Source organism: Sorex araneus, chromosome 10 (assembly GCF_027595985.1).
Source record: "Sorex araneus isolate mSorAra2 chromosome 10, mSorAra2.pri, whole genome shotgun sequence".
NCBI lineage: Eukaryota > Metazoa > Chordata > Mammalia > Eulipotyphla > Soricidae > Sorex > Sorex araneus.
In genome coordinates this window covers 27,973,094-27,995,654 of record NC_073311.1, presented here as the reverse complement: position 1 = coordinate 27,995,654, position 22,561 = coordinate 27,973,094, and the positions used below count along the sequence as shown (strand labels likewise).

The following is a 22,561-nucleotide window of genomic DNA, read 5'->3' as shown; positions in this document are numbered from 1 at the left end:
GGTGAGATCCTGGTGGTGAATCCACAATACAGCTCACAGAGGATTTTGATATACTGAGTTTGAACGCCCTGTTTGGCCACGGCTTCGATGACTGCCTCAGTCTCAACAGAATCGAAGGTCTTCTTTACGTCAATGAACGTTAGACAGAGCAGCATCTTGAACTCTTGTGAAACTTCAATGAGCTTGGTCACTGTGTGGATATGGTCTATCGTGATGAATCCTCTTCGGAACCCGGCTTGCTCGCATGATTGTCCTTCATCTAGTGTTCTGCCTATTCTATTCAGGATGACACAAGTGAACAACTTGTAGACAACAGACGGCAGGCAGATTGGGTGATAGTTGCCAATGTTGTGGATGTCTCCCTTCTTGTACAACAGAACGGTCCTACTGGTTCTCCGCTGAGACGGAACCTTGCATTCAGACAGGTAGTGTGTGAAGAGTCGAGCCAGTGTATTGATGAGTACTGGTGGCAGATTCTTCAGGTGTTCGGGTCTGACCTTGTCTGGACCAGGTGCTGTTATCGTCTTTACCAATGAAATGGTGTGTCGGATTTCAGAAGGAAGAACATTGGGAACAACATATCCATCCTGCGGAATTTGGTATGTGCACAGGTGGACATGGCTGTCAAAGGGATCTGATTAGAAGTCGTGAATAATCCTCTCCATTGTCTTTCTGGAGGATGTGATAGATCCATTGGGATGTCAGAGGGCAGTCATTTTGGTCTTGTAGTTGGCAAAGGACAGGCGAGCATTGCGAATACTTTTCAGGTTTCTGCTGCACTGGCCAACACTGCTGCTCCTCTCTCTTTGAGGTCTTCTTTTATTGCATCTCTGCACAGCTTTGTGAGCTTGGACATTAGCTTGTAGTTGCCTGAGGCTCCCACCAAACCACATTGATGAATGAGCTCGAGAGTTTCCAAAGACAGACGTCTGTTTGTGGCTTTCTCACTCTCAGCATTCTTCGAACAGACATGGAGGTGCTGAACCAGTCGATCATATTCCTCATTGATGTTGTCAAGGAGAGCATCTTCCCACGTTGCTGCAATAGTGCCAAAGAGCTCCCAGTTGGTGGTCATTCTGGGAGTTGCCTTCTTAAACTTAAATTTTGCAGACTTTTCTCCCCTCTCTGTGAAGTAGAATTTCACACAAAGGAGATGGTGGTCTGATCCCATTTGGAATTTTGGGACAACAGCGACACCAGTCAGACAAAACCTTCGATTGAATATGATGTGGTCAATTTCATTGTGGAACTGTCCACTGGGAAACTCCCATGTCCAGCGTTTAGATTCAGCCTTCTGGAACCGTGAATTACCATGGATGGTCTTGGTAGACATGATGAATTCAGACAGTCTCTCACATTGATCGTTCCATTCTAGGTCATGTGTCCCAATGTGGAGTTCTTCGGGCGACCTTCTCGGACCTATCTTGGCATTAAAATCACCAACAATGATCTTGTAGAAGGTGTAATCTTCTTTATAGAACTTCTCCAGTTCCATGTAGAACCTCTCAATTTCTTCTTCATCGTAGTTGGAAGTTGGTGCATAGACAATTAAGATAGAAACTGCAGGCAGCAAGCCACATCTATTCAAGTGTAATCTTTCAATTCAGATTGTTAGGCATTCTAATGAATCGATGCTCTTGGCCAAGTTCCTGTTGACAAGGACACCAAGGCCACCAGCGCCTCTGTTGTCGCATGTTCCAAGGAACAATTCATCTCCAGTGTCGAAAATGGCGTGATGTGATTGATATCTCCTCATTTCGGTCAGACCAATGATGTGGTACTTGATCTTCTGCGCTTGCACTATCAGGTCCTCGATGGATGCTTCCAATGCCAGTGTCCATGCATTGAAAGTACAGACAATCATTTTAGTCTTTCTTCGTTTTGGCAGTCTAGTTCGTCCCTGAGATTTTTTCAACCTCTCTTTGCTCGTCTTTCTTAACGCTGCCGTATTGGGGGCTCTTTCGGTGACAGGTGAATGAGGCCAATTGTTGTTACTGTTGTTGGCATATCGAATACGTGATGGGTAGCTTGCTAGGCTCTGCTGTGTGGGCGGGATACTTTCAGTAGCTTGCCAGGCTCTCTGAGAGGGATGGAGGCTTTTAGGGCAGCCTCCAATAGCCCTTAGAGGTGTTACCATGGTTCACACCAAATTTGAACCCTATCAAATATAGTGCGGGAATAATAGGTATTAAGTGTTTTATGGTCTGGAGAGCAGCCTGGAGCATGGCGGTGGCTGGGCAGTGGATGTAATGAGGGTCGGCCAGTGAGGTATTTATCTGGCTTGGGTAGGGTGAGGCATCTGGATTGGACCCCTCCCTCAGATGCCGGAGATTGGAGGAGGCAGACAGAGGATCTTGTTTACAGGTCTCCTTGAACCTAGAGCTCAAGGTCACAAAGTTCTGCTTACCTGGATTTGTGGGTAAATTATATAGTTGTTAAAACTTTGAAACATATATATATATATATCTTGTGATATACTACAGATTTTATTTGCCTAAGATACAAACTAATGATTTGGTTACTAGTTTTCTGAATGTCATTATTAATTTTTTCCACTGCACATTTTAAATTTCCTAAGAGATTTTGGTTTACCTGGTTATAAAAGTTTTGATATACTAAATAAAACTAACAAATAGAATTATCTTCTCTCCACACATAAACAACGAAAGAGATAAAGAGAGTCCATGATGCTCTGGTAATTTGCAGTTGCTTTTGATGTGCTTATGAAGAAATAAAATATCACATTGTAGATCTGGGTTATAGCAAAGATGTTCTTGGGCTTGCTTTTATTGAATTGCATTTTATTATTAAGGCACTGTGATTTACAAGGTTAATCATAGTATTTCAGTCCCATAAATTCCAACAACAATCCCACCACCAGCGTTGACTTCCTTCCAGCAATGTGCCTGAGTTTCTTCCCACCTGTTTTACAGGCACATTTTAGAACTTGTTAGGCCTCATGCTTACAGAATAATTGACTCTGTCATTTTGAGACATACATATACACATAAATGTGTGTGTATAAGTGTGTGTGGAGCAATAGCATAGCGGGTAGGGCGTTTACCTTGCACATGGCTGACCCAGGTTTGATTCTTCCTCCCCTCTCAGAGAGCCCAGCAAGCTACCGAGATTATCTCGCCTGCACGGCAGAGCCTGGCAAGCTACCTGTGGTGTATTCAATATGCCAAAAATGGTAACAACAAGTATCACAATAGAGACATTACTGGTGCCCGTTCGAGCAAATCACTGAGCTATGGAATGACAATGACAGTGATATATATATATATATATATGTATACAGATACATATATATTTATGTATCTATCTATCTATCCATTTCTCTATCAACTCTCTCTCTCTCTCTCTCTCTCTCTCTCTCTCTATATATATATATATATATATATGCACATCTCCTCACACAACCTACATGGTCAAGATCCCTGACCCCTGACCCTGATCCCAGATATTAGCCTCTTGAGTGCTTTGTGCTTCGTGGAAAGATTGAGAAGGGTTGAAATAAATCTGAAATGACAGTGTTTTCTGGAAGTTTAAGACTCTTTCCTATATTTCAAGTCCAAGATATCTACACACACACACCACTATTTGTTTGCTGTCTTTTCTTTTGAGGCAGCACTCAAGTCTTACTCTTGACTCTGTTCAGGGCTCACTCCTGGCATATGGAGAATCATATGTGGTGCCAGAGCTATGTGATATGTAAGTCAAATTAGAGAGATTTTACTTTTTGAAACAAAATAACTTCTGGGAAATATCATGCAGTAGGAAGTAAGGAGAAGGGCAGGGGAATTAATTATTTAGATGGACCTTGAAATTAAAAATTATTTGCAATGGAATAGAAAACCAGTTAAAACACATTACATTGTTTCATAGACATCCATTAATGAGTATAATGATCCCCTGCACCCCATATGGTCTCAAATGGAAAGACCTTTGCTAAAGGTCATCACAGAGCTTATGAGCAGCACATATATCTTGACTGTGCCCCAGAAAGTAGCTGGTGAAAGAGCAGCAAGTGGAGAAAACATCTGAATCTCTGGAGCTTGAACACAGTGAGCCCAGGTCTATTTTTAGTAAGAATTGTTTTCTTAAAGGACAATTTTATGTCCTGTAATAATTTTTAAAAATTAATATCAATCTACCCGTAATATCACAAAACTGAACAAGCTTTGGTTATTAGACTAGAGTGGAGAGAAGTAGGACACAAGATGAAAAAAATGTGATTAGGATTCAAGCCTTGCTCAAATCCTCTGCCTCTACCATTCAAAATTAGTCATTTGCTCATAGGATGAAAAGTGTGAATAAAAAGTTCAACTAATTCTAGAACTTAACAAATAAAATATTCACAAGGAAGCATTAATTTTAGTTCATTGTTTTTGAAACATACAGGAGTGAAACATTAACACTAGATTTGGATGCTGTACAATTTAATTTTTATTTTTTTATTTTTGCTTTTGGGGTCACATCCGGCGATGTACAGGGGTTACTCCTGACTCATGCACTCAGAAATTACTCCTGGTGTGCTTGGGGGACCATGTGGGATGCTGGGAATCGAACCCAAGTTAGCCTCATGCAAGGCAAACGCTCTACCAGCTCTGCTATTGCTCCAGCCCCGAAATTTTTGCTCATAAATCTTGCCAGGGTTGCAGTTGAAGGCAGGGTCTGAATGGTTCATCTTGTTGAACTCTGTGCATGGCAAACAGTTCTTCTTTATAACAGGGTCAGTCTTTCTAATTGTCTGGTTAAATCATCTTAAAAATATATATTAGCCTAGATGTATGCTAGATGTATGCTGCGATGTTAGATTTTATTTGTTTGTTTCTTGGGGTCAGACCTGGCAGTGCTGAAGATTTATTCCAACCTCTTTTTTAAAAATCATTTTTGGACCACACCCATGCATACTCAGGGATTACTCCTGGCTCTGCCCTCAGGAATTAATCCTGGTTGGCTCGGGGACCATGTGCAATGCTGGAGATTGAACCTGGCTCAGAAAGGAGCAAGTCAAGTGCGTACTCATTGTACTATCACTTCAGCCCCTAAATAATTCTCTTAACCTACTCATCCATTCTGCAAACAATACACTGGACTCTATGATGTTTTCTATAGGAATCTCACAAATCAGACATGTTATGAACACTTCTGGACTAGAAATATGACCTCTTTAAAAAGTGGGTAAATTTTCTTAATCTATTGCAATATTAGAACAAATACTAGCCTGCATTCTAACAAAGACCAAGGACCTGGTGGGAAAATATAAAGGAAGATTGAGGAAAATATAAAGGAAGACAGGGGAGCCCAGAATGCTTCTGACTATTAGAGAGCATGCTAATATTTATGAAAATTATTTAACCAGACAATTAGAAATCTAGATCAGCTGAAAATAAGACCCAGAATAAATTCTCTGTATTCAAGGTGAAAAAATCATCCCATAATTTTAGCTCCATTGTGTTTGAGAGGTAACCAAGATATCTAAAGAGATCATCGTTATTACAAATAATTATTATGGTACCAGAGACATATTACAGCAGTTGTGGTGGTTGGCTTGAATGCAGAACACTCAAGCTCAATGCCCTGCACCATATCTATCCCCCCAAGTCTCTCCAGGAGTACTCTCTGAGCTTAGAGGTGGTAGTAAATCCTGAGAAACTGAGTATTTACCCTTCTCCCCAAAAAACAAAATACGGTAATTGGAACTAAGTCCATAGGGAGCTCTGGTTGGGGATGTTTATTTCCTAAGTCTTTAAGAAAGGAACTCGAGGATAAAGATCATCTTTTATTTGGTATGATGTCACATCAAAATTATTTTAAATAGCTGTATCTATATGTTTGGTTATTGTTAGTGTGTGTGTGTGTGTGTGTGTGCATGTGTATACATTTGGTATTTGGGTCTTTAAAAGAAAATGTGATTCTCTCATTATTGAAACTAAAGAAAGCTAATTGAACCAGATATGCTAAACTTACATATTTTGTGGGTGAGTGAATGGAGCTATAATGCATTCCTATTTTTATAAGTGGATTCACAATTATTTGTTGGTTGATAAGCTTTTGACAAATCAGAGATTTTCAAAAACTCTTGCAGTAACAACTGTTAAACAAAGCATGCTCAAATACTTCCCATTGGTAGTACAAAATTTAAAATAACTATTCTTCAGTGTATGTTATAGTAAATGAATCACTTGGTGACATTTAGAGTATATAAAGACAATTTATCAACTCCAGAAAGCAACTCAAACTATGATACTTTTAGTTAACATTTTATTCAAAAATTCACATTTTTGGTAATCAACTGAAAACATATTTTACTCTTTCTAAAATTATTTCAGGGCTGTCAAAATTCCTAGCAAGCTGCTATTTGAAATTGAAACCAAGTATTGTTCAAATACTTAATTCTCACTTACGTGATTTATATTTTCAAGTTAGTTCATCTAACTTGGAATACTGGGATGTGCTCATCCATCAGTTTAAAAATCTGAAACCAAACGTAAACTTTATTTATTATTTCTACTTAAAAATAATGGTGAGATTTCATCTGCCTTATTGGAGTTAATAGTTTTCAGCAGATAATCAAATTAATGGTGACTTTTATTAGTATGCTTTCTTTTAGAATGTGAACCTGAAAGACATTTTGTGTCCACAAATCTATGAATTAAAGTTTACATGGCTACCCTAAAACTACCTAGCAATATATGAGTTATCGTGTTTTTAGATATCTTGTCCTACCTTACATTTTTAGGCCACCAGCATCAGTTTTGTAGAATATAACTCTTCCTTTGATAAATTAATAAAGCATGTATTGTTTCATGATGATAGAATATGAGCTTTAAAGTTTTTATCTCAATTATGCTGTTGAGCAAAACACAAAAATTTTAAACATTAATCAATAACTCTGGGATATTCAGATTTTATTGCTGCTAGTTTTTGAACAATTTAAGATTCCATTTTGAGAGAAGAAAATAAATATTCTTCACTGTGTTTCCATACTTATCAATATATATTTATATTTCTAAAACTTTAGCTTATAGAAATTTTCTATCATTATATTTGACAATTTTTGTTTTACTCACCTGTCTTAAACTGTGTGTACTAAGGTTTTGAGTTCCTGAATATTCTAATATACGAGTTTTCCTACTTGTTCATATTTTACTGAGAATGTTGATAAAAAAAATTGAATGGGTAATAATTAGGTAGATGTCTAGCTTATGTGGTTTATGTTTATGATTTATGTTTATAATTTATATTTAAATCATCCACATACAACAACTTGTTATATGTGGATGATTTAAATATAAATTATAGAATCACCTTGTTTTTATTTACGTAAAATTGTGTTGTCCTTTTATCATTAACCTCTATGAGACATTTAATGACATTTGAATTATAAAAAAAATGTATATTTAGCAATTATGATCATCAAATATATTTGACACATTTGTGTTGTTCCAGGGTTCCTGACTCTTTATCTCCCAAATCCTAAGTAATTCTTGAGTGTGGAAAAGTATTAAAGTATAGATTTTGCTTAAGAGATGATGGGGCACAAGTTGGGCCACACCCAGAAATGCTCTGGGCTTACTCCTGGCTCAGAGATCTATTGTGCTCAGAGATCACTCCCAGAGTTGTTTGGGGGACCATGTGTATTTCTGGGTACTGCTTTGCTGAGTGATGGCAAGCACCATAACTCTTGTGCTAACTCTCAGGTCCTGATGATGATGTCTTTTAGATTCACCTGGGAGATGGTTGGCTGGATAACCAATCGCGTGGAAAAAAAAAAAAGTTGGACTTTCAAGTACTACTCAATCCCCATATATTTTTCCCTAATGAACAAATATTTTATTTGATGAAGTTCCTTCTGTATATTTTTTCTTTTGTTTTACCTAACAATGAAAAGAAATCATTGGATTACCCCCTGATATGCATATCTTAGAGTGCAGCTATGATATCCTTGATGGTTCTATGTATAATAAATCACTGTGTCACTGTCATCCCGTTGTTCATCGATTTACTCGAGCAGACACCAGTAACATCTCCATTCGTCCTAGCCCTGAGATTTTAGCAGCCTCTCCTTACTGTCCTTCCAAACGGTGCCGCATAGGAGGCTCTTTCATGTTCAAGGGAATGAGACCCATCATTGTTACTGTTTTTGGCATATTGAATACACCCTGGGGAGCTTGCCAGGCTCTGCCATGTGGGCAGGATACTCTCTGTAGCTTTCTAGGTTCTTTGAGAGGGAGAACTAGACTTCCAAGAGCTTTGTTTTATAGTCTCTGGATCTTGGCCATTGATGGAATTACACGGCGGCACCAGGGGCAGTTTGTGGGTGTGACTGCTAAGCTACTGGAAAGTGAGTGATCTGGGTGTATGAGGCTCAGTCCCGATCTGAGCAGGGTTGGAGATCTCTGCCCCAGGTCCCGCACACCTGGGTTCCTCTGCCGTTTCCTTCATGCTTAAGGCTCGCACGAGCATGTGGAGAGTAGCCTTGAGCATGTCTGTGGCTGGGTACCAGAGATCTATCTCGCAGAGTCTCCTGCCCCTGCACCAGGCTGTCTTCACTGGGCCCCTTGGATGGGGGCAGGTTGAGTTTCCCTCCCTGCCCTGAGCATTGCCCCGGCAGCCGAAGACCTCCAGAATCCAGCCACAGCCATGTATAATAATGAAACCTTTAATTCAATTTGAATTAATGTTTGGGTATGTTATGAGATAGAGGCCTGATTTAATTTTTTCAGGAAGCTATAAAGTTCTGTATTATCAGAGTTTACTGAAAGTTCAAGAGGTTTTTTCCTCCACTTATGAAACTAACTTGTTTATCATTAACTGTCCATGTATCAGAGAATTTAGTTTTGTACTTTAAAATTCTAGTGATTCACCTGTTTTCTCAGTTCTATACTCTTCATTGGCAGAGCTTTGTAGCATACTTCAGAGTCAGACTCTACAAGGCCTCCCATCTTTTTTTTAATTGTTTTGACAATTGGTGAGTAGTCTGATTCATCAAATTTTACTGCCATTTGTTTTGTGTTCTTAAATAATGTTCATTTTGACAGGAATTTGCATTGAATCTGTAGTGTTCTGGGTAGAACTTTTTTTTTTATAATAATGATAATTCTTCCCAGCATAAGCATGGAATATTTTTAAGTTACCTTTTGTTCATTTTTTTTTTATTTCTAGCATTTGTCTTAGCTAAAATCTTTCATATGCTTTTAAAAGTTGATTTTATGTGTTTGATGTTTTGGGGCACAATTTTTTGGGGGGGTCATACCCAGCAATGTTCAGGGGTTACTCCTGGCTCTGCACTCAGGAATTACTTCTGACGGTGATTGGGGGACCATATGGGATGCTGGGAATTGAATCCAGGTCGACTGTGTGCAAGGTAAACACCCTACCAGCTATAACTCCAGCCCCCAAGGGGACACAACTTTTCAATGGATTTATTTTTTATTTCTTTTTTTACTCTTCTAGTTTTTTGTTTGCACTATAAATGCAACAAATATTTATGTTAATTTCAAGACCTAGTATTTGCCGTATTGGTTATTTTTTCTTAAATTTCTTTGGTGGAATCTTTAGGGCACTCATGTACATATATAAACACACAAACATAAACATATGCATGTATAACATATTTTTGTAGAATGTGGTTTGTTCTTCTATATACATGTAAACATAATCCACATATAAATTATTTTTACATATATATACATTTCAAAGAGTTTCAGTTTAAAGTTTCTTTTCCTATTCCAATGTCTTTGGTTCATCTTATGTTCTTCCCTTCTGTGACTAGGATTTCCAGTATTATGCTGTATAACAGTGTTGAGAGTGGACAGCCTTTTTTTATGCCTGAATTTAGTGGGAAGAGTTTCAGTTTTCTGACATTGGAATAGGATGTTAGCATTGAGTTATTGCATATACCTTTTAGTTTGAAATGGTAACTTCCTTCTGTCCTTATTTTTTTAATTTTTATCATGAATGGATATTAATTCTTATCAAAAGCTTTCTCTGCATCTATTAACATGATCATATCACACTTACTGTTCCCCTTTATGCATATTGCCTAAAATTTGCTATTTTTTTGTTAAGAACATTCGTCATCATCTTACCAGGAATATTGATCCATAGTTATGTTTTTTAATAATGTTAGTCTACCTTCGGAATTAAGGTTAACGTTGGCATTATAGGAATGTTAGAAATAGGGGCTGGAGTGATATTACAGGAGGTAGGGCACTTGCTTTGTTTATGACTGGCCTGGGTTAGATCTCTGGCATCCAGTGTGGTTCCCTGAGCACTGCCAGGAATAATTTTTCAGAGCAGAGCCAGGAGTTAATCTTAGTATTGCCAAGTGTGGACCCCCAAACAAACAAAACAAAAACTAGAAATGATTCCAGCATCTTTTATTTTATGGAAATTTGGGAAGTATGGGTATTAGGTATTCTTGAAATGTTCAATAGAACTCGAGAGTGAACCCATTTGAACTGAGGCCTTTCTTTTCAGGGATTTTTTTTTTTAAATTACAGTTTTCATTTCCTTATTAGCAATTGATCTATTGCAGTTTCATACTTTCCACTTAGTCAATCTTCTGAGATTCTAAGACTAAAAATTTCTCAGTTTTAGGTTCTCTAGCTCAATGATCTTTTTTTTAATTCCTAGACATCTGCTTTAAGACCTTGCCTTTAATTTCTGATCAAATTTAGTAGAGATTTTCTCTCATTTATTTCTCATTATTATAGATAAATGTTTTCCAATCTTGTATACTCATTCTTATTTTTGCTTTTGGTTTATGGACCATACACAATACTGCTCAGGGTCTGCTTTCAGCTCAGTGCTTCTGGTAACTCATGGTTGTGCTCAGGTGACCATGAGATTGTAGGGTATGAAGTCAAACATCCTGCATACATAAAGCAAACTTTATTCTTTTTTTAGCCCTCTCCATGGTTCAAGTTGTATTTTCTCTTGAAGAACACCCTATGTTTCATTGACCTTTTATATTTATTATTCTGCTAAACTAATATAAAAATCATTGATTTTTTTCTCTAATTTTATTATGTCATCCCTTCTGCTTATTTTGGGTTTTATGGTCAGTCCTTTTCTAATTTCTACAGATATGTATTTCGGTTATGAATTTAATTTTTTCCTGTTTCCTGAGGTAAATCTGTATTGATATGAATTTCCAATTTTTGTACTATTTTGCATAGCTCCATAGGTTCTGTTATCATATATATTTACTTTTCTTAATTTTAAGTAATTATTTTATTTTTTCTTTTAACACATTTTTGAATAAAAATTACCTTGCTTATTTTCTAAATGTTTGAACATTTTCTGGCTTTCATTTTATGGTGAATTTCTACCATCAGATCATTCTGGTCTGAGAAGAGACTCAGTATAATTTATATTTTTATGACTTTCTAAACACTTTTGTTTCAAGAAAATAGTATACCTATAGAATATTTTATGTGTAACAGTGGATAATATGTATTCAATTGGAAAGGTTGGAGAGCCATGTTGTATCTGTCAAATACAGTTCTTTCAATTCTATGCTTAGCATTCTTGCTTCCTATTTTATTTGTTGTTTCTTCACTGATCTGTCCAGTGGAGAGAGCAGAATGTTAAAATTGATTTTACTCATTGTCTTAGTTGTTTATTTTGTTCCTCGTGTGTTCAGTGAAAGTATGTTTTAAGGTTAAGTCAAATTGATGTATTGATCCCTATTCAATATATGATATCTGTCCCTATGAAATACCCATCCCTATGTAATATCCATTTTTATTTTTGAGGCATGCCCAAAGAATCTCAGGGTTTACTCCTTTGTGTTCAGGGGTTACTCCTAGTAGGGGGCTAGATTATTGTTAACCCTATTATCTATTGTCACAGGCTGGAGTGTTAGCACAGTGGGTAGGGCATTTGCCTTGCACAAGGCAGACCTGGGTTCGATTCCTCTGTCCCTCTCAGAGAGCCCAGCCAAGTTACCGAGACTATTGTGCCTGCACAGCAGAGCCTGGCAAGCTCCCTGTGGATTTTCCGATATGCTAAAAACAGTAACGAGTCTCACAATGGAGACATTGCTGGTGCCTGCTCAAGCAAATTGATGAACAATGGGAGGACAGTGCTACTGTGCTACAGTGCTATTGTCTATTGTCTAAGTTCTATAAGATGTCATGGATTGAACCTGTATCAGCTGCATGCAAGGCAAGTGCCTACAAATTGTACTATTGCTCTTGCCCCTGTCTATCCCTACCTATTACTTGTTCTTATTATGAGAATTTCAAGTTATCACTGGTAATAGCTGATGTCTGAATTTCATTTCCTTCTCCTTCGTGCCATTGTGTGCATAATTTTTCATGAAAAATTTGGATGTTTTGCAATATGACTTTTTTTTCTTCTTTCTATGAAGTCAGTATGCATTTTGAAAGTGGTCTTTTATTTGGTTCTATGCTTCCTATTCCCTGTAATTATTTTCCCTAAACATTATTAATTTTAGGTAACTATGTAGTTTATATATGAAGTCTTACGCTTATTTCCTCTTTTGAATTTAAAATAAATCTAAAGTTCATTCTAGCACCTATTTTTACAATTTTTACTCATTCCTACCATTTCATGACTTTTTATTTAGCAGAGATGGATCGCTTTTAGCAATCTTTTAATCATTCCTCAATGATTAATAAAATCCTGGAAGAGTGGAGGATTATTGATTAAAGGTTCTTTTCACTGAAGACTTGGGAAGTTTCTTGTCATTCTCTGTGACCTATAAAATATAATTTTTTAAAAAAAATCCAATTTGAGGCTAATGGGAGTTATTTTACATGAGATATTGCTCTTCCTTGCTGCTTTTAGGAGTATATTTCTCTTTTGGGTTCTTTCAATTTTGTTTAGAGTTTGTCTTAGTGTTCTGCACAAGATGTTAGGAAAAATTGGATTGGCCTGTATTATGGTGTTGCAGATGATGATAGAGCAGTGACAGTGGGTCTCTATTGTTTCATTATTCCCGCTTCTTTAATATTTTGAAAATCAAAAATGTTGAGCAAAAGAGATGCTCAGACTCAGAGTTGGGAAGTATAAAGTTTATTGGAATGTAGAAGAGAAAGGAAAAAAAACTCCCCATGGGAGAGGAGCTTAGTATAGGACTAAGATAAAAGTAAAAGTATTGTGTAGGACTTTTTAAAGTCCCTATGCATTTCTTATTAATCATCAAGTATAGAGAATACAGGGAGTCTTCCAGGGATTCTGATTGGTTGGAGTCTTTCTGCCATCTGCCTCAGGTATTGTCCATTATCTTAGTCTCCCTAAGATAATGGATATTTTATGATGGACAATAGTTAGTCCCCTTTTCTGTTTATCAGAAAAATCGAGGAATTTGCAGGAGGTCAAAAATGTACACTGTATCAGCAACAAATGAGATTATTCACAGCAACTGGCAAGGGTGAACAGGCTTCTTAAATGTTATACATCTTCGTTCACCTATTAGAGTGTTCCTTGGCTATTATATACTCCACCAGCAATCTCTCCTTTTCTTTTCTGGGATCCCAAAGATATGGAATTTATTCATCTGCATGCAATCCCATATATTTCTAATGGTTCCTTTTTCCAAATATTTTTGTCTTTTTCTTCTTTTTTATTAATACTAATCCCTACATTATCCTGCAGTTCATTTGAGTTTCAACGTTTTCCATTCTGCTGCCAAGTATTTCCTTTGGTCTTTAGTGCATTCATTTGTTTGAGTAAGATTTTGTATACTTTCTTTCAATTGTTTTCTGAGCTTATGTATGTTCTCTTAATTAACATTAAAATAAATAATATTACTGCTTTTAAATTTTCCTTGTACACTAAGATATTCTGGTGTGTTTGAAGACTTTTCTAGATTTTTTTTATCCCATCCATTGGCTCACCTGAATGCCCATTTGAACCAAACACAAGTTACAATTAAAGGGCTGGGAGTGGTGACCAGAGTCTGAGCTAGACTGAGCAATGACCTGGAGCTTACTCTAAGAGCAGCAGCTCCCAACCACCTCCTGTAGTAGCAAGAACATTATTTGTAACCCTCTTGTCAGCTCCTAAACTCTTTTCCACACAGTAGTGAAAATACAAATCTGAACTGTAAATCCCTGGCATACTCTTAGCATGCAGATTTCTATCTCTTTGGGGAATATGCTAATTTATCCCCTTTCTCAATTCAGAGTTCCAGATTTTGGTGTCCCCCCCCACCCTACATCCACCCTCACCCATCTCTGGGGATCTGCATCTTCACTATGAAATTAGCTATAGCTCTATGTCTCACATCAGGAAATCACACCCTCACCGAGAAGTTGGCTGGGTTCTTCAGAGGATATTCTCAGTGAGACCTCCACACTAATTTGCCTGTATGTGTATTCAATTTTGTTTTTGATTTGGGATTTATGATTACTTTGTGTTGGAGCAGGAATGCTCTCAATTATTTTCCTTTTTGGTCATCTTCATTATATCCCTCAAGACCTTTCTGTTTTCTCTGTGTTAAATCAGGTATTAGACTGTGACTCGCTACCTATCTATGTTGTATAAAGAATAGTTTATTCTTCTTTCCTTTAGTTTTCATTTTCAGTTGGCTAATGGACTAGAGCAATAGCACAGCTGGTAGGGCTTTTGCCTTGCATGTGACCAACCCCAGTTCAATTTCTCCGTCCTTGTCCGAGAGCCTGGCCAGCTACCGAGAGTATCCCGCCCACACGGCAGAGCCTGGCAAGCTCCCTGTGGCATATTTGATATGCCCAAAATAGTAACAACAAGTCTCACTATGGAGACATTACTGGTGCCTGATCGAGCAAATCGATGAACAACAGGACGATAGTACTATAGTGATATATTTCATTATCAGAAAATGTAATGTTTATGTATTGTTGCTCATATATATTCTCTACCTATATTAAAAGTTAGAGCTAATTAGGGTCACAGAGATAGTACAGTAGGTAAGGTGCTTGCCTTGAACTTGGCTTACCTGGGTTTGTCCTCTTAAACCATTTTTGTTCCTCTAAGCACTACCAGGAGTAAGTCACGAATCACGAATCACAAAATCCCGTTAATCACCGATTTCTCGGGCGGGCTCAGTAACATCTCATTTCGTCCTTTCCCTGAGATCTTAGAAGTCCATCTTGACTCAGCCCTCCTAATGATGTTGCACTGGGGGCTCTTCAGGGTCAGAGGAATGAGATCCAGCTTGTTACTGGATTTTGCATATGAATACACCATGGGAAGCTTGCAAGGCTGTCCCAGGTGGGCAAGAAACTCTCAGAAGATTGCCAGTTTCTCCCAGAGGGAGACCAGGAATAAGTAATCCTCAAAACAGATTCAGAAGTAATCCCTGAGCACTACTAGTTCTGTAAACATAATAAAACTATACAGACAAAAAGCTAGTTATACATTTATATGATTTAAAAAGGTCTTTTGCTAATGCTTCTTCAAGAATTCTGTCAGTTTCAGTAAATGTCCAAACATATTGGATAGTTTCAAGATGTACTGGACTTATTTCACACTGGATAAAATAAAAACCATCAAGTCTCTTTGCAGCACAAATCGTTCATTTATGTTTGCAAATTAATTTATATGGAAACAAAAATAGGTCGGATGTATTAGATGACTCAATGGTAATGTTAAAAGGAAGAAAAAATCTACACTTAGTTTTAAGGAAACAAACAAAATAGGGACAGAAAGTCTTTCACTGGCAAAGTAGTTTTTTTAATCATGATAGAGGCATAAGGAACAGATGTACCCTTTCACTTTAAACAACTTTAAAGATTTAAATTAAATACTTAGAATACTCATTAACAAACAGAAATGGGCAAAGATTGCTGATGAAAGAGAAGCAAATAAAGAGACTCTCACAGCTTATTTCCTAGAATGTCTACCCTGCAAGACAAGAAGACCATGAAACTTGTGATCTCCATGTAGAAGGACATGATAGACATTTTAAAATTTTGATGTGGCTAGAATTCAGAGTATCAGTGAAAAGACAGATACATGAAAAGGACCAATGCACAACAAGAGTTAAAGACCTCCAAATATCCCATATCTTCATCTTGCTCACTGATTCATATGTATGAGAAAATAATGGGGGGAGTAAGCTATTCATGGCAATAAAGGATCACTGTAAAGGAATTGATGCAACAATTTTAGAAAAACCAGACAGGGATGATTCATATTTTTATCATTCAGAGTAAAAGAAAAAACTATTATATATATATGTATATATATATAGAAATTGATAGAATAATCATCTTTAAGCTTGCAGACTCTCATGTCTGCAGACCAAGAGTTGAAAACTACTGTTGTTAATTGGCAAAGTCATTATCACAGAGTAGCAGGCAATTGCTGTGGACTGGCACCAGTATACATACCAGTGGTTGAAAAATCACTGTAAATGCGCAGAATGATAGTGCATTAGCCTTAAGGCAAAATTACCCCACAATTATGGCATCTCTGGGGCCAGCACTCTGCTTTAAAAGATCATAAAGTAATAAAATTTATAAATAAAGATCAGCATTCCCAGATAATAATACAAAACTCAAATTTCAAAATTAATCTAATAATAATACAAATAAGTATTTGATAATATACCGTATAATTAAATCTAAATTACATTGCAAAAATCAACCAATGTAATCTATAATATTAAAAGAATAGTGGCAGAGAACTATTTATGACTCTATAAATGGTAAAATATTTAATTAAATTCCATGCTCATTCTTGACCGAATGAACAATTTAGAAACAGAAGGGAATATCTCAGTGAAATAAGGTGTATCTCAATGTTAGAATAGGTTTTTGACTTGTCCCTTTTGTCTCAGGCTTGGGTGTTGGGGGAGGGGGGGAGGGGGGACACAATCTGAAACCTGAATTAGCCTGCAGGCATAGCCGCTTTTGAACAAAGGACCTATCTCTGGAGCCTGGAAAGCCATTGAGATGCAGAACTCCCAGCCTGGTGTCTGAGAGTTTCTGAGAGAGAGGCAGACCTCACTGAGGAGGGGCTGAGAGGGGGGAGGGAGAGTGGTTTGGGAACTATTGGCAGAAGACTATAAAAAACCAGGGATAACACAATGAAGCAAGCCCTGGTGCTGCCTAGGTGTAAGTTTTTCTGTGAGTACCTGTGCTGCTGGGCTGGAGCGATAGCACAGCGGTAGGGCGTTCGCCTTTCTATGTGGCCCACCTGTTTCAATTCCTCCATCCCTCTCGGAGAGCCCGGCCAGTTACCGAGAGTATAGAGCCTGCATGGCAGAGCCTGGCAACCTACCCATGGTGTATTGGATATGCCAAAAACAGTAACAATAAGTCTCACAATGAGTATTGTATTGGATATGCCAAAACAGGAACAATAAGTCTCACAATGAGAGATGTTACTGGTGCCTGCTCAAACAAATTGATGATGAGCAACGGGATGACAGTGACAGTGACCTGTGCTGCTGAGGGCGCAAATGCTGCCCTCCCCACTCCCACTGGAGCTGTGTACTTTGGGCTCCCTCCACTATGGCAAAGCCCTTGTTCTCTCTTGAGCATCTTACCTTACCTCCTTTATTTCCCAATAAGCATGTTGTACTTCGTTGTTTGTCACCCCCTGGGAAAAGGTTTGAGTAGGGGCCAGGACTAACTTTCCTTTCTTGAAAAGAGCAATTCCTTGTTCCGTTCTGAGTCCCTGGCTCCAAGAGAAATCAAATGGTAGGAATCAACTCCTAAACTGCACAGAAAATCGGGGTTTCAAATGTAATTTGATGGCCCCTGAGACTGGTAGGACTTAAAGTTTAGGCTGCACAGGAGATCCCTGTAAACGTTATCCGTCCTAAAGCTCCTACATCTTATGTGTCTGGTGTCTGGTGGGGAGCAAGAAAGCCACAGATTTCCTTCCTGAGGGCACCTGTTCTCTCCTCCCCACTTTACATAAATCACCTGGAAGTCTCCTCTAGCAACTACTTTCATTTAATATTTTATAGGAGGCTCATTCAGTAAAAAAAATAAAAATTAGCATACTAGTAAGATGAGCAACAGCAATCAATGTTAATAACTATCAGGTTGAAAAGAAGTATTAAAACTGTCATTTATGGATGGACTGGTTTTAATTCCACAATATCACATAATATAAGATGTCTTTATTAAAGTACCATTTTTCTACAAAGCTGAATGAAAATCAATATAAAGTTCATAAAAAAAACTTTTGTAATAACGATGCAGGTGAGGCGGGTCTCTGTGTCGTTTGAGAGTCCCAGGTTCTTGTAAAGAATAATAATAAAGATGTTCAGACTCAGAGTTGGGAAAGGAGAAGAGAAAAGTTGCTCCCCAAGTGGGGAGCAACTTCGTATAGGACTAAGTTAACTATGGCTCTTCTTGTGAGATTTTTGTAGCAAAACCAGGTCTCTGTGTGACAGAGAATGCAGGGAATCTACAGGGTAGTCTGGCGGGTTTGTCTTTCTGGCATTGTCCGTTATCTTAGTCTCCCTGTGAGCCGAAGCTCTGAGGCAGAATTTCATGATGAACAATCATTAACTCCTATTTATCAGAAAAACTCCAGGAATTTGCAAGGAAGAAGTGAAAAATGAAGAATGGGCCAATCAAAAGCTGGACTGCTCACAGTAACTTGCAAGGGTAAACTGACGCTTCCTCTTTCATCAATATAAAAAAATGTAAAATCATTAAGAATAAAAATTTAAAACATATGAACATCAATTTCGCCTGAAGTAAAGCCATTTGTCATGAAAATCAGTGATCTATAAAAGCTAAAGTAAATAATGTATTAAAAAAAGATTGATATATTGCCCAAATTTGTATGTTGATAAAATTTCCAAATTCTAAAAATGGTTCTTTGTAAAAATTGGGGTGAATTATAAGATAATTTTTTAACAGATCCATCAAACAAAGCGCACACCTTACATGTATGATACACTGGATTTAGTGAGCTGGCACCAATTTATTGTCTCACACTAAAATACAAAGAACTAAAAGAACCAAATCTTTTAAAAAAGTGAAGTTAGAATACTCAGATTATCTTATTTCAAGTCCTACATAAAAAAAAATACTCAGATAATGTATGCTTGACATTATTACAAATAAATTTATATACCATAGAGAAAGTTTAGTTAGATAACTGTCCACTGGTATTCAACAAATACATAAAATATAAGTTTCATGTAAATGATACTCAAGTAAATGGGTATACAGGGCTAAAAATAATATTATTTTTGTCCTCATAGATACATGAAAATAAATTTCAGGTGATTGATAGACCTAAATTGTAAAGTAAACTATAAAACTTACAGGGTAAAATATAGGAGAATATATCTTAGAATGCTTTTCTATGTCCAACCAAAATTTAAGAACATAATTGATGAATTAAACATTACCAACATTAAAAACAACTTATCAAATGACAGTGGTAACATTTTTTCCTTCTATATCTTTATTTTGCTGCGATGTTTGACATGTAATATACACATTCAAAATATGCAGTATATTTTATACTTGCTATATTTGCATATTTAATATTATTATTAGAATAGTTAATATGTCTATGATGTCAAATCACTGTTTTTTGTGATACGAATAAATAAGGTCTACTTTCTTAATATCTTTTATGGTTGTGATATATTCTTGTTTACCTTCACTGTACAATTCATTAGATCACTGTATAATTCATTAGAACTCCAGACAGTATAGTTATTTGTCTCCTAGTTGCAAATTTGTAGCATTAAACACTATCACTTCTAGTTTTTCATTCCAAGTACTGGACAGACACCATTTTACCTGTTTCTATATGAACTTTTACATATTCCAATCAGAATAATACCATTCAGTCTTTTTATTATCTGCCTAACATATCTCACTTAGCATAAAAGCCCCCAAGTAGTTATGTAGTTACATGTTCATGTAGTATGTAGTTATACAACTATATATTCATGTAGTTATAAAAATCACTATTTTCTTCTTTCTTTTGACAAAATATTTATCAATATTCTAAATTCATTTTGCCACTAATATTGTTTCCATGTATTGTCTATTTTGAATAATGCTGTGATAACTACAGTTGTGCACATATTTACAATACCCTGTCTAATATAATTTGGTTCTATATCCAGAAGCATAATTTCTGGAACATTGTTGTAAAGAGCGCCGAATAAGTATGTGAAGAAAAATAAAATTATACTGATGGCAAGTCTTATACCAAAATAAATTTAAAATAAGCACAGAATTTAAGCATTAGGCCAGACTCACTAAACTCTTGAAACAAAGAGATGAAACTCCTTGACATTGATCTTGAGGAAAATTATTTGGATATAACATCAAAATTTCAAACATATAGTGTGCCCTACACAAAGTCATCCAGTTTTGGAGATCCCAAAACACCTGCAAGGTGTCATCTGTAGACAGAGTGTCCACAGATGGTAATAGTCTTACCAGTTAGACAACTTCAGGCCCTGGCATTTAATATCCTGGCTCAGATGGTCAATTATGGCTGAAAGTGGTCCAGGGCACCTTGAGTATTTTTTGAGAGAAAAGAAAATATTTTAAGTGCAGCAAATCGATGAACAAGGGGATGACAATGCTACAAACTTTTAATATGAAAAATATGTATATAGAGAATTTATCATTAAAATTATGCTATATAAAATATCAAAAAGAATAAAAGACAAGGAGCCAGAGTATGCAGGGGATTGTCACTTTGATTGTCACTTATTCCATTTCTGGCACCTAATATGGTCCCCTGAGCCTGCCCAAGAGTGATGGAACGCAGAGTCAGGAGTAAGTATTGAGCACAGCTGAATGTGGCACCAAAGAATGAACAGAAAACAAAAGAAAATATAGAATAAAGGACAAGAAATACTTGTGAAAATACATTCAGCATAAACATATTAGTATATCTATAATTTAATATGTGTCTAGATATGCATGTATCCAGTTTGAGTTTACATTACATATATATCTAGACATATTCATAAAGTGGCATTAAATCAATAATCTAAAAGTAGAGAAAAGTTTGGCCAAAGGAAATGAATAAATTCTTTAAAAATTCATTATAGATTATTGTTCCATTCTTGTTTGTTACTTTAAAAGACAGTAACCTTTTTCTGTGTTTTAAGGGTGTCACAAAATGTGATAGAATGTAATAAAGTAAAAGTAGGTCTCCACTGATCTTTCTGACTCTGATTTAACTTTTTACTATTTATAAGTTATCATAAATAAACACTTCTAGTTAGTACAAAGTATAAGATAATGTAAATATTCCCATGTCAGATATTAGCATCCAAGATAATATTTAATAGTTGCTGTAAAAATTAATGAATAATGTGATAAAACCTCAAGTTATCAAAGTCACATGTGGAGTTATCAACAAAATTTTGACTTCCTCAGTAACTTTGAATTTTTTAATGTAGGTTTTACCTCAGTAGCACTTCCAGAACATCTATTCTTTCTTTCTTTCTTTCTTTCTTTCTTTCTTTCTTTCTTTCTTTCTTTCTTTCTTTCTTTCTTTCTTTCTTTCTTTCTTTCTTTCTTTCTTTCTTTCTTTATGAATCACCTTGAAGTAGAGTTACAGACTTAAAAACGTTCGTGATTATATTTCAGTCATACAATAATCGAGTACCCATCCCTCCATCAGTGCCCATTCACTACGACCAATAACGTCTATTCTTTTGGTAATTTTGTTTTCTTTTTTTTTCTTCCCCCCACCCAAAGTTCAGGGTGTCAAGAATCAACCATAATGTCTGGTATCACATACAAAGTATTTTATTACTGAGTGACATCATACTTAGCTCCATATTACTCCAGTTTTGGTACCAGAGAGATAATACATTATTATGGCAGGGTGATTGCCTTGACCACACTGACCTGGGTTGTATCCTTGGCACCCATATCCTTTCCAGATCCCTGTTAGGAGTGATAGTTGAGTTCAAACCATGGAATATGTCCTGCCAGCACATCTATTCTGCAAGATCAATAGCAGCCCATACTTCTAGTTTCCCCCATTTTCATTACAATACAAAAGGGAGAGGTGAGAATTGCCTTATAAGCATTTACATCCACTTTTACTCTTTCTCCTAAGATTTCTTTCATCTTACAGTATTGTTACCACTATTTATTTCTTGAGAATTACCTAGGACTTGCTTTTTATTTCACTTTACTCCACAAAAATATACCACTTACTGGTTTTATATTAATACATAAATGTGTTGCAAATATTTTGTGTAAATTTGGAAGCAAGTTTTACTTCAAACAGGTTTTAGTTCAAGTTTTAGTTGATGGTCCTATAAACATCTGACTTTTAAAAATGATGGAATACCTGCAGGAAAAAAATATATGCATATATATATAGTAATTCTTTACATCTTTTCCACAGGAGAGAATGTTTAAATTTTATCAAGTGAAACATTTTTTTGAAATACTGGATAAAATGAGATGCCTGCGAAAACGTTCAACAGTGTCATTCTTAGGAGTTCTTGTCATTTTCCTTCTATTTATGAACTTATACATTGAAGATAGCTATGTGCTGGTAAGTTAATGAGGTTGACTGACTTTTTGTTCAAAATAAGGCCTAAATAAAACTAGATTTAGCCTAACTG

The 22,561-nt window shown here is 36.5% G+C and overlaps 1 protein-coding gene across 3 annotated transcripts in view; it reads left to right on the top strand.

Moving 5' to 3' along the window:
* MGAT4C (MGAT4 family member C) overlaps positions 1-22,561 on the top strand; it is a 753,565-nt gene that overhangs the window by 713,636 nt on the left and 17,368 nt on the right. For all 3 annotated transcript variants that reach the window (XM_055118430.1, XM_055118431.1, XM_004602715.2), the window contains one exon: positions 22,339-22,491. In XM_055118430.1, the coding sequence (XP_054974405.1) occupies positions 22,339-22,491 (153 nt within the window). The remainder of the gene's footprint in view (positions 1-22,338; positions 22,492-22,561) is intronic.